We start from the raw sequence: 13,894 nt of genomic DNA, 5'->3' as shown, positions 1-13,894 counted from the left end.
AAGTGAGTGTGAAAGTTCGGTCGTAGTTCAAAATCTACATTTGCAAACATCTTACGGTAGTTACACCAACATTGTTCTTGTGGAGAACTTTTGGTGTATTTACAAAAATCTCTATTTAGATTTGGCAAAATGAGGCATAGCGCTTTGCCTTGATGAAACAACAACTATTACCGCAACAACGCAGTAGTTATGATTCTTGTGTAAATAATCCCTTACAATTATGTACAGTATGTTTGTTTTTTTTCCAAACAATTTTGTAACCCATATTTTCACCCAGTGCCAATTGCCTATGTAATCCTGGGAGCTACTCTCCCACTGCCAGCCTAGGGAGAGAGCAGTGTATATAGAGTATATACCACCCTGTGTGTTGCACATAGCTTCAGCGTTGGCTCATAAATCCCACCCTAAGTGTGACATAGTTTATGTGACTTGTCAGAGGAAGAGGTGCACGTGGACATCAGAGAGGGCATCATGAGGATGACATGGGGGGCAGTGAGAGGATGAAGAGCAACGCAGCCGTCTGGGCTTCATTAACGGGCCAAGGTGTGCTTCCGGCCGGTTGGGGGAGGGGGAGGGGGGGGCTTTGCGTGCCGACGGCGGGCCAGTCGACATTGGCCTGTCGGGTCTGCAAACGGGGCCAGATGGACACACAGACACACGGGCTCATCTTCAAAGAAGGCTGGAACCAATCCAGACCTGCTCCATACCATATGGTGGGGTAGGGCATGACTGTATGAACAGCACTGCCATGTGTGTCTGAGTGTGAGTGTGAGTGTGAGTGTGTGTGTGTGAGTGTGAGTGTGAGTGTGAGTGTGAGTGTGAGTGTGTGTGTGTGTGTGTTACGTGTACATCTCTGGGGCGAGCGCATGCCTGTTTTAGCATGCTTGTATGCATATGTGTGTGTGTCTTGCACACGTGCGTGTCTGTCTGTCTGTCTGTTTGAGGTTATAAATAGCACCCAGACAGCGGACCTAATAGAATTCAGACACTGGGCATTAGATAGGGAACAGTCTGCCTACTAAACGGTCACAGCCAGGTCATGTTTTACTACACATCATATATTACGTACTCATTTCTTTTTTTCCCCACACAGAATGGCTCTGTGACAAAAAGGAAATACCCAGAATGCTACTATTCCTTTGGTTCTACCCACATCAAATGGGATTCACGGCACATCCTAAACTCTGAGCTATTGTTGACTCACTTAAAAGACCTACTGTGACATACAGTACAGTCAGACTGCATGTGGGTTATTATCGCAGTGCTCAGATAATTGTCCATATCCACAAGAAGGCCATTTAGCCCTTACACCAGATTCGTGGGGTCAACCCACAGAACTTCAGATCAAAAAAATGCCACAAGGCCTTCAGGCTTACCTGAAGGCCGCCAGGTACTCGACATCGCCCATGGGAGGGTCCAGTCCTCCGGTGAACGCCATGTTAACGTTGAACCCCATGCCTGCTCCATTGCCCACCTTGAGCGCGCGCGCACACACACACACACACACACACACACACACACACACACACACACACACACACACACACACACACACACACACACACACACACACACACACACACACACACACACACACACACACACACACACACACACACACACACACACACACACACACACACTTTGATCAGTGATGCATATACATAGAATAATGCCTAAATACTCCATCACTGAACTGATCTTCAAGGTAAATTTGATAAATTATAAATAAATGAATAAACTGTTGCAGAGGAGCTTGGTAGAAGTTAATGGAATTGTTGCCACCTATCTTGTGTCTAATCACAGTTCACAAATTACATGTTAACTGCCAGTTAAAAGGTTGGTTTTGAATGCAAATACTCCAATTCAAATTCTGAATATGTTTTTTTAACAGCTTAAAGGGCATTGACTTATCACTTTTTGTAACATCGACAGATCCCTCTCTCCTCACCTCGTCAGGGGCTCCACTGCCAGGGAAGAAGTTTCCGTCATCATAGCGATGGAGCGACAGGTAGAGGATGTTAGGATTACTGTAGAAGGCCTGCTGGGTGCCATTACCATGGTGAACATCCTAGCAACCAGTAAAGATGAGTTAGAAGTGAGCTACAGTAGTAGGAAAAAAAGTTTTGTTACAAACCACCGAAACCCTATATACTTCATTGACCAGAGTCCCCCAGAGCTCTGTACTTTTCCCCCCTCTACAGCAGATCTCTTCGCCCCAAAAAATAGCAGATCTAAAAGCTCACAAAACGCCGTGTTGAGATGTGTTGTGAGCTTGTAGATTTGCCATTCCCCCCCCCCCCCCCAATGTTCGCCTATTACGACATGCATCCAGAATAGGGATGCTAGGGTTTCATGTGGTTAATTAGAATTCAGCTCTTTTGGTTAAGACAAAATCCAAAAAGAGAACTGAGGCCTTACGTCTATACAGGGACACAATGGAATAATCACTGAAAAGCTGCCAGACAATTAGTCCATGTCGCCCTCAGCTGAGGGCTCCGATGTGACGTTGACAGGGACGGACAGGCGGACATCATGCAATAAAGAAATAAAATAAAAAAAAGAATTGCAGCTCTTCAGCAAAACAACAATACCTATTCATTTCTAACTGGCCCCGACAACAAGACAGCCATAAAAGTGACCTCAACCACTACATCCTAGGAATGTTTTAACCCATTAAGACCTCGAGGTTCCGATTCTACAAAATGTCTTCTAAATCCTAACTGTTTTCTGAAAAACGTATGTTTCTATATCGGTGGTGCTCAAACTTTTTCATGTCAAGGACCCCCAAAATGATATGTATTTGGCCGCGGACCCCCATCTCAAAATATGTTGTTCCAGGGACCCCCCAGAAGCAAAGATTTTAGTTAATGTTTGCTTTAAAATAATATATATATTCAAAGATTTGCACACATTTTCACGATTTCTCAAAAATAGCAGATCTACAAGCCCATAGCGCGGCACTCGGTGCCGCGCTATGAGCTTGTATATCTGCTATTTCTTGAATAGCCCAAAGTGTAAAATAATGCTTTTTTTTTAGCTCAAATCTAAAATATGACACAGATGCGTTCCAGGTCTTAAAGGGTTAATACAATGGCTCCCAAAAATGTCCCTTTTGGCTGGAGGGTTGGCGTCATGACATGTCCCTGCACTGTGGCACGACAGTAAGCCACAGCAGTCACCCCCACCTCCCCCCCCCCCACCATGACAGACAAGAGAGGAAATGAAAAAGTCTCTTCAAAGAGAGCTCTGGGGATGGCCATAGCCAGCCACCGTAGGGCACCAACGGGCGAGGTTTCGTCACGCTCATTTGCCCCGAAATGGGTTTTTTCGTCTCTTGGAACGATTTGTTTTGGAGTTCCTTTTAAAGGAAGGGAGACGGGGACAGCGTCTGACCCAAATAGCTGATGTTTCAAGGCCACTTGTCTTGTTGACGAATGTCTGGTCGTGGCTGTTGTTGCTACAGGGCCTGACAACGCCGTCATTGTTTCGGTAACCGTAAATGCGGACTCGGTGGTCAACCCGGAGCATACTCCAGGATTTTGGAGAGCCGTTTATGTCGCAGGTCCTCCTCAAAAACCCACCCACCGTATTCCCACTCTCTCTCTGAAAACTCATCATAAAACAAATATGCAACTGGGGGGGAAAAAAGACATGAAGTGATAATGCTATAATGCCTATTATTAGTACATGTACAACACAAAACACAGCCCACATGAGAACCACACGACACCCCAGCGACATTTCTTTCCCCCACCATTGTGATTTGACTTATTAGTGTGGTTGACCTTAGGGCAACCACAGTATAGCAAATCGCGCATATTATTCTTTATTATGTACCCGCAAAACTCTCTTCCCAGTTTTGCTGCTGACATGTACATGAGAAATCGCGTATTTTGATTGTTTTATAGTTTAATTTATATATTTTATCATTTCATTTTAAAATGTGATTTCCCATTTAAGTATTTTTTTTTATTGTCTCAGAAACCATGAGTTACAGTTACTACACTCAAATCCTCCAATTAGCTTTTTTATTTGTTTTATTTCGGAAGGCATTTTCGTGTTAAATTGTTGTTTAACCACATTTGTTTTTTTTAAACCCTGCTTCCAACCTTCTATGATTGATTATGTGTTTTTTACCAAGTAGCACTCTGGGATTCCCTGTGAATGAAAAGTGCAATACATAAAAATGTATTATTATTATTAGCCTCATGGTGGCGCTGTAATGCTGCGTTCACACGGGCAGGTACAAAGATACAAAAATACACAGCATTATTTGTCGCTCTGTCGCTTTGTATCCGTGTGGCTCAACACGGTCGTTGACGTCATCGAGCGCTGCGTCGTCGGAGCTACAGTTGTAGTTTTGTATCTTTGTATCCGGAAGTTGAACCCAGCTCAACTTGAATTTGTGTAGCTTTGTATCGTTTGTAGCAGCTACAAACGTCAGATGTTGCTGTGTATCTTCATGTCGCTGCATGGCTTCCATTGAAAATGAATGGCACACTGTCTTTGTATCTGCCCGTGTGAACGCACTCGCAGCATAACAGCCACTTTACCTTTTGGCCTTTAACCCATTAAGACCTGGAACGCATCAGTGTCACTTTAGATTTCTTTGGCTATTCAAAAATAGCAGATATACAAACTCATAGCGCGGCACCGAGTGCCGCGCTATGAGCTTGTAGATCTGCTATTTTTGAAAAATCTTTACTTTTCTTATTTTTATTTTTATTTTTTTCAAAAAAATTAAGAATCGCCTCAGGTCTTAAAGGAGAGTTCCGGTCATTTTAGGTTGTATGTTTGATGTTTCGCTAATCACTCACCAACATACAAAGGAACGACATGACGCTGGTTGCTTGTTTCTCTCACAGACGCCAGGTTCTGTGAGAGAAACAAGCAACCAGCGTCATGTCTTTCTGCATTAGCGGTAGCTCATGAGGGACATGCAGCGCATGTTTGAGTATCATGAGACTCCACGATGAGTACTAGGAGAAGAAAAAACAGACTTTGCATTTGTTAAAATAGACGATTTTCACTCTTACACACTCTCCCATTATGCCGCTGCAAGGGGTCTGCAGTATGGACAACAGGGGCAGATCTGGAAATATTCAACGTTCCTTTGTATGTTGGTGAGTGATTAGCGACACATCAAACATACAACCTAAAATGACCGGAACTCTCCTTTAATGGGTTAAGTCTTGAACTATACTGTGTGTAGGTCATAGAAACAAAATGTCCCAACAACCCAAGTAGATTTTCCACCATTCTGAATGTTTTTTGGAATTCCTCCAACAGGTTTTGTGCAAAAACCCCTCACAAAATGTGGTATCTCTGCAGTCACTTCCACTTCTGACCACAGGCACTACTGTACTGTATGTTGTAGAAACACTGTTTTCCCTGCGGATTCCGTGTGTCATGGCGGTTTGCAACGCATGACTTGCGTCTGTGCAAACCACACTTTTATTTCTATTCCTGTAGCTGCTGTGTCACATACTGGCACACTGCTGAAAAAACTACACCATTAGTTTCCATTAGTTTCATTAATACTGGAACTGGGGTTCGTAATCACATTCCAACAGGAATAAGCAGGGATGCTCTGTATTGAATGTGCGCACACCTTACAGGATTACACCGTGTGTACAATAGGGCTGATGAATTAATATTCGAATATCGAATATTCCTCGAATATGGGGAAAATATGTATATTCGAATATGAAAATTAATATTCAAATATTAAAAAATATAATAAAATAAAAAACTGTTTATTTGACAGGGACAATACAAAAAACAATGTCTCAAGTTATAAAAACAAACAAAAGATGTTTTATTGGATCCGAGCACTCGATACATTGTTTTTTGTATTGTTTCTGTCAAAAAAAAATATATATATTTATTTTTATAATAATAATAATATTCGAATATATTCGAATATCTGCCAATTTTTAAGACCAATATTCGAATATCATTTCTGAGGAAAGTTGACAGCCCTAGTGCACAACGGCTAATTTATCGTGGAATTAAAAAGGCATTTGAAGCGAGTGAGCAAGGCTTGCTGTGTTTTGTAATGAACTCACCCAGTCGACAATGAGGACCTTGCCGACGCTGAGCCTCTGCTGTAGGAGCTTGGCAGCGATGGCCACCGAGTTGAAGTAACAGAAACCCCTGGAGATAGAAAGGATGCCAGGCAAGTCGGGATATATAGAGGGTTGAGAGAGAAAGAGGGGAAGTGAGAGAAACGTCATTCCTAGTGTGCTTCAGTAAACTTTTCTCCCCTCCAACTGCCATTAATGTATTCTTGGGTCAATAGGCTTATTAAACGATGGATTACTTACATAGGCGTGCTCTCCTCCGCGTGGTGTCCAGGGGGCCGTACCACGGCGAAACCATTCTGTCCATGGAAACGACAATCATTTAGACTTCGGGGTTAAGTAAATACAGCACAACATAAAACGTGCGCACACGTACACACGACCCATGTCGACCCTGACAACGTCCTCAAATCCCCTTACGGCTCACACCTAATTGATTTCCCAATGAAAGGATTATAGGGCAGATTAAGGTAAGATAGCAACTTACATTCATACGTGTACTGTACTGTAACTGCACCGAAACTGTACTGTATCCCTATTTTGCGCATGTCATTTATATATCTTTAACTATATCTATACAGTGTACATTTTGTCAAAATCTAAATAAACAAAGACGCACTTTAAAAGAAAGTATGGCAAAAAATAGCCGATCTATTAACTCATTCAGTGCCAAAAATATTTCTGGCTATATCACCCCTGTGCCAAGGCCAAAAATACATTGTAAAAAAAAAGTGCTTTGGAGCCGAGATACAGCCTTTTTCAGTAAAAAGTTAAACAAGAAGTGAATGGAGCAGCAAATCTTCAAATCATCATATCTTGGGTTCTGAACCTTTTCTTTCAAAAAAAAAAAAAAAAAAAAAAAAAAGATTATTTTTTGAGTTTTTTTTTTTTTTTTTTTTTTTTTTTTTCATGACGTCTCAGACGTCATTGGCACTCTGGGCTTATGAAAAACGTGACGTCTGCGACGTCATTGGCACTCAATGAGTTAAGCTCAAAACGTGCTGTCGTGAGCATACATTTTTATATATATTTTTTTCCCAAGAATGTCCTCACTTCTAAGCTCCAGAATGCAGATTAATAGACGCACACACACACACACACACACACACACACAGAGGCTGCTGCGAAGGGTCAGTTGGGGGCTGCTGTGTTAATGTGGGGACCTGTGGGACTGCCGCCCACTGCTTCCAGGGGTCTCGGTGCTGTGCGGGGACGTTAGATAGATGTAAGGGTCGATGCAGAGCGAGGCAGGCCCTGGATAATGATGTTGAGGCAGCTGCTGTGGATTAGCAGCTGGCCAGGGGATCGTTCTAGAAACAACCACCCCAGCTGGCCAGAGGACACCCTGTCATAGAAGCCTGCCTGTGTGTGTGTGTCGAGGTGTAATCGGGGAGGGAGGGAGGGAGAGAGAGAGAGAGAGAGAGAGAGAGAGAGAGGTAGAGGGAGTGAGAGAGAGAGAGAGAGAGAGAGAGAGAGAGAGAGAGAGAGAGAGAGAGAGAGAGAGAGAGAGAGAGAGAGAGAGAGAGAGAGAGAGAGAGAGAGAGGGGAATGACGAGAACGAGTGAGAGTGTGACGCTCAATAAGAGAGGGTTTTGAAGATTTATCTAATTATTTGGGGCTATGGAGGATCCCTGGAGGGCAGGGCAGTGAGAGAGGGAAAATGTGTGTGTGTGTGTGTGTGTGTGCGTATAAATGTGTTAAGATCAGGTTAAGCTGAGAGTAAGTAACTTCCTGTGAACTTCAACCCTAAATGAAGGAAGCAGGTATTTTTCATGAATTAAAATTGTCGGTTTCATCTCGTTTCATCTCAAAAACGAATAAAAAACACAGTTTGGTAGATATATATACCCTAACTTACATATTTTGTGGTAATTCAATCACACACAAACGTACAGGAAGTAATGAAAGCTATAGCATTCCTTTGCCAAAGCGCCATGTGGGTATTAGCATGGCAGTTGCTATACGATTTCCGCGGAGGAATGTCATTACGCGGCGGCGTGGCGAAGCGGCTAGGCTAACGCTTGGGCACGCCTGCTGCGCTGCAGGTGGCTGTGGTGTGTGGCTAATAAAGGAGGCCTGTTAGCAGTGATTGTTGCACTAGCGTGTGTGCCCAACGCACCCAGCCGCCCCGCTGGGTTCAAACACTGCAGCGGGCGCTGCCAGGCGCAGCCACAGACACAGGAAGGCTGGCTGGCTGGCTGGCTGGCTGGCTGGCTGGCGGGCGAGACAGCGGTAGGGTGGTGGGGGGGGGGCGTCTGTCTGAGAGGTGCTAATAAGAGCCGTGGGGAAGGAAGCACATTCCTGCCTCTCTCCGAGAGCTGGGAGCTCAAGAGCGGTTTAGGTATGACAAGATTCTCGCAAATCTCTCTCTCTCTTGGATAGTTGTAAAGGTATTTTTGGTAGATGAGCACACGGTAGATGAGCCGCGCAGCCACGCACACGCACACGCACACACGCGCGCGCGCACACACACACACACACACACACACACACACCGTCTCAAGTATATGGGATACAATAACATCTAATCAAGTCTACCATCGCATCTACAAATGTCTTCTACATCCTAAATGGTTTCTGAAAAAAACGTATGTTGCTATAATATCAGTGGTGCTCAAACGTTTTCATGTCAAGGACCACCCAAAATTATATGTATTTGACCGCCGTCCCCCCCATCTCAAAATAATTTGTTCCAGGGACCCCCCCCCCACCACCCCAGAAGCAAAGATTTGAGTTACAAGTGTTCGCTTAAAAAAAGAATATATATATATATTCAAAGATTTGCACTTTTTTTTTCTCCAGAAAATAGCAGATCTACAAGCTCATAGCGCGGCACTCGGTGCCGCGCTATGAGCTTGTATATCTGCTATTTTTGAATAGCCAAAGTATAAAATAATGGTTACAGCTCAAATCTAAAATAACACAGATGCCGTTCCCGGATTGAGCAGGGTTATAACCACAACACGATGTGATGTGTCGTGTGAGTTTGTAGACGTATAGATCTGCTATTTGTGCCATTTTAAGAACATTGTTGATGGTAGAAGTATAACTTTGACCAACCTTGAGCTCTCCAGACGCTACCTTGAAGACCAACTCCACCACCGAGCCCACAGCCAGGCGAGCAGCGCTGGACGAATGGACCTCGTTCCAAATGGTGTCGCTGTCCACCTGCCGGTGCAAATATATAAGGACACATACACAGACAGAGCCACACTTAAAATACAGACTGACAAACATTGGCAAAAAACATCAACACGTGCATTGCTGGAACATGGTATTGTTTGACAAGGATATGTTTCTACATAAGGAGCCATTTGTCTGTCATTTGTGATGCCTCCCAGGCAATCTCTTAGGCGCGCGCACACACACACACACACACACACACACACACACACACACACACACACACACACACACACACACACACACACACACACACACACACACACACACACACACACACACACACACACACACACACACACACACACACACACACACACACACACACACCCCTACTCAGGTCAACTTGAATAAAGTACCAGAATGTCGACAGAGACAAGCACAATCACACACAACACACCGTGCTTTTTGCACTGGAACATCAGAGTGCAAACATGGATGCTTATAACAGGTTAATTCTTATGCTTTCAAGAGTTAACCACTTATGAGCTACAGTATAATTTTTTTTACACCTGATCTACAAGCTCACAACGTGTTAAGATCCGATGTGTTGTGAGCTTGTAGATTGGCTTTTAAAAAAAAAGATACTTTTGAAAATCTTCGTCTATAATGACATGCCCAAAATGGGGATGCCAGGTTTAACCCATCAGGACCTGGAACGCATCTGTGTCACTTTAGATTTCTTTGGCTATTCAAAAATAGCAGATATACAAGCTCATAGCGCGGCACCGAGTGCCGCGCTATGAGCTTGTAGATCTGCTATTTTTGAAAAATCTTGAAAAAAAATCATAGATTTTTTTCAAGATTTTTTCTAAATCCTAACAGTTTTTTGAAAAAAATGTAAAACATTTTTGAGAAAAAAAAATCTAAAACATTTTTTGAGAAAAAAAATCTAAAAATTTTTTTGAGAAAAAAATAGATTTTTAAAAAATCTTGAAAAAAAAATTAGAAAACATTTTAAAGAATCGCCTCAGGTCTTAATGGGTTAAAGGGCTGACATTTGAGGATTTTGCTGTGTGGGCACCCAAGTACATTTCGTTTTTTGGAGTTTTCAGTGTGTCACAGTGCACCTTTCAAAGTGTGTCTGGTGTAAGGTCCCTTGGACAGAGGCCCATATATATGCCTGCAGCATGCTAGGAGTTCAGAGAAGGTGCAAGTTTGTGGGTGGCTGGGATACGAATCAGAGAGCTCTGGAGGCATGCATACTGTATACTGTACGTCTACAAGCTACACGTGCAATGGCCTGGGTCAAGTAGTATTTCCAAATCATTCCTAGTGTTGTTTTAACCCATTAAGGCCTGAGTCCGATTCTTAAAATGTTTTCTAAATCCTAACAGTTTTTTGAAAAAAAAAAAAAATCAAGATTTTTCAAAAATTTAGCAGATCTACAAGCTCATAGCGCGGCACTCGGTGTGAGCTTGTATATCTGCTATTTTTGAATAGTCAAAAAATGACACAGACGCGTTCCCGGTCTTAATGGGTTAACCTACCCGGGAAACCAAATCGATATAAGAAAGAAAATATATTGTTGGACATAAACATGAAGAGACTCGAGTCACAGGGAACGATGTGTGTGTGTGTGTGTGTGTGTGTGTGTGCATGTGCGTGTGTGTGTGTGTGTGTGTGTGTGTTCTGAGACAGAGGCCAGCGATTCAGCAGTCAGGCTTGATTAATGCTGAAGCACGTCTGGCCCTGAGCCCCAATCACCACGGTATACACATGCACAGACGCACGCACGCACACACGCACGCACACACACACTGAATTCTATGCAAAGATATAGATTATTTACCCTGTGTGAGTGATTGTAATGACAGCCATGCACAGGGCAGTGTAAACCCTTCAAACGGTCATGGCAAGACAATATTTGCAAATGGAAGACGTGATGGACAGGAAAAGATAGGGCACAGAGGAAGGCAGAGTGTGTGTGTGCGTGTGCACACACGCACACACACACACACACACACACGCACACACACACACACACACACACACACACACTCTGTGGAACCCACTGCTGCTGGGGCCCACACAAGGGGTTTCTATAGCATAAAGCCCAGACATCCCTACATTGAATATATATATGAACACCGGCCAGCCAGTCACTCACTCAGCCAATTAATACACTGGCCAGTTAGCTAGCTAGCTAGCCTGCCATTAACCAGTAAGCCATCCAAGGCATGCCAGCATCCATTATAAAATGTAAGTCTATTTCAAAAAATATATATAAAACATGAATATAAATGAGTGTATGAGTTGTACTAATGTATCCGACTAGCAGTGTGCACAAGAAATGTGGAGCTGATTGGTCCAATGGTTTGCGAGATTAGCTCCGGACAAACAGACAGACCAGACCCTCTTATAGACAGCTATCATCTATGACTGATCTATGACGTATCCATGACGTATCCATGACGTATCCATGACGTATCCATGACGTACACTATGACAAAGAAATTGGGCATGTTTTCAGCCAAATCCAAACTTTTTTTGTTTGGGTCCAGCGGTTTGCAGGATTAGCTCTGGATGAACGAACAGACGCTCACGCACGCTCGCGCACGCACGCTCGCGCACGCACGCTCGCGCACGCACGCTCGCGCACGCACGCTCACTCACGCACACATGCACGCACGCATATAGATGGCTGGACTCCTGCAGAGCCACACATGAGATGAAAAGTGAAGGGCATGAGGGAGTGATGAGTGCATGTTCTATGTGTTTGTGTTTAATGTACTGTGTGTGTGTGTGTGTGTGTGTGTGTGTGTGTGTGTGTGTGTGTGTGTGTGTGTGTGTGTGTGTGTGTATGTGTGTGTGCGTGTGTGTGTGTGTGAGTGCGTGTGTGCGTGCGTGCGTGTCAGGGGCAGAAAAGATCAGGAACGTGTTGGTATGAAGGAACGATGGTTTTCCTCTGGCTGACAGCCTAATTTCTGCTCCCTCGCTCGCTCCTTCCCTCTGTGTGTGTGTGTGTGTGTGTGTGTGTGTGTGTGTGTGTGTGTGTGTGTGTGTGTGTGTGTGTGTGTGTGTGTGAGAGTGTACGACAGGAAGACAACAATTTTGTTCTATTTGCCATTAAAAAGAACAGGGCTGAGGGCCCTTCTGGTTCCCACCACAACTTCACCAACATCCTCTGAGAGAGAGAGAGAGAGAGAGAGAGAGAGAGAGAGAGAGAGAGAGAGAGAGAGAGAGAGAGAGAGAGAGAGAGAGAGAGAGAGATTGAGAGGGAATCGAAAAGCAGAGAGACAGAGGGGGACAGAGAGAAACAAGGGAGGAGAGAGAGATGGATGAAGCAGAGAAGAGAAAGAAACAGCAAGAAAGAAAAGACTAAATATAATAGAGGATGAGTGGGAATGAGGGGAATGATGAAGGTATGATGAGGACAGTATAGAGGGGGGGGTGAAGGGGAGGGATATAAAGGCAGAATATGGTGGGCGGGTGCTGGACTGACCCTCACTACATATGGATGGCACACACACACACACACACACACACAGTGCCCATTTCAATCATCATTGGCATGAATATACAGAGAAACAAACATCCCAAAACACACTGCTATGTACACAAACACGTCCCATTATACACACACACAGATGCGCGCACACGCACACACACACACACACACACACACACACACACACACACACACACACACACACACACACACACACACACACAAAAGCTTGTTTAGTGAAAACATCTGGATATAATTACCAACTCGACTGAAAGCAGAGCAACAGTTTTTGTTGCCTCTGAGCTTCAGGGGTGGTGTGTGTGTGCGTGCGTGTGTGCGCGTGCGCGTGTGTGTCTATGTGTGCGTGTGTGTTTGTGGTACAGGGAGAACAAATGGCACTATTATTTAAGCAGGAGAGAGAGAGAGAGGGAGGAAGTGGAAGAGGATATAACAGAGGAACAGCTAGCCCGCTCCTAGTTGATGTTGAGACAGTTTCATTACCACAGTAAAACCCAGAGTGTTCATTTCACTGAAAGCATAAAAATGGACCCATAAGGTGCCGTGCCAATCAGATGACAGCTTGCCATGTAGTCCTCTGAGTACTTTTCTATTCAATATAAAATCAGCCTCTCTGAACCTAGAGGTCACACGCACACACACACACAGTAAAATCCTCACGATTAATGTATCCATTTGTAACTCAAGAGTGTACAAATGCATAGTATACTGTATGTACCGTATTTTCCGCACTATAAGGCGCACCGTCAGTGCGCCTTATAGTGCGGATGCGCCTTATAATCCGATGCGCCTTATATATGTATCAATATTGGTTCCCTTGGTTTCCACACTATAAGCCGCACCGTCAGTGCGCCTTATAGTGCGGGTGCGCCTTATAATGCGGTGCGCCCTATATATGAAAATAATACATTTATTGAAGGTGCGCCTTATACTCAGATGCGCCTTATAGTGCGGAAAATACGGTACCTGTAGTTAATACACTCTCAGAGTTAAATGAACACTGAAGAACGTTACTGCGTAAAGACCAAAGTCATGGTAGTCATGATACAAGGTGTTACCACTCTTTACAAATGCTAAGCACTTAAACCCCAGGATTCATATTCTGAGGGAAAACTTTTGCAGAAAATCGTGTGAGCTTGCCGATCGGCTATTTTCA

The 13,894-nt window shown here is 44.0% G+C and overlaps 1 protein-coding gene across 6 annotated transcripts in view; it reads right to left on the bottom strand.

Moving 5' to 3' along the window:
- LOC308073682 (histone deacetylase 4-like) overlaps positions 1 to 13,894 on the bottom strand; it is a 247,764-nt gene that overhangs the window by 41,414 nt on the left and 192,456 nt on the right. For all 6 annotated transcript variants that reach the window (XM_080412737.1, XM_080412733.1, XM_080412734.1 and 3 more), the window contains 5 exons: positions 9,147 to 9,254; positions 6,330 to 6,385; positions 6,072 to 6,159; positions 1,952 to 2,071; positions 1,377 to 1,474 (listed from right to left, as the gene is read on the bottom strand). In XM_080412737.1, coding sequence (XP_080268863.1) covers positions 1,377 to 1,474; positions 1,952 to 2,071; positions 6,072 to 6,159; positions 6,330 to 6,385; positions 9,147 to 9,254 — 470 coding nt within the window. The remainder of the gene's footprint in view (positions 1 to 1,376; positions 1,475 to 1,951; positions 2,072 to 6,071; positions 6,160 to 6,329; positions 6,386 to 9,146; positions 9,255 to 13,894) is intronic.

The sequence above is a fragment of the Gymnoscopelus braueri genome, assembly GCF_963280865.1.
Source record: "Gymnoscopelus braueri genome assembly, chromosome: 18".
Classification (NCBI taxonomy): domain Eukaryota; kingdom Metazoa; phylum Chordata; class Actinopteri; order Myctophiformes; family Myctophidae; genus Gymnoscopelus; species Gymnoscopelus braueri.
This window is presented reverse-complemented; position numbering and strand designations above follow the sequence as displayed.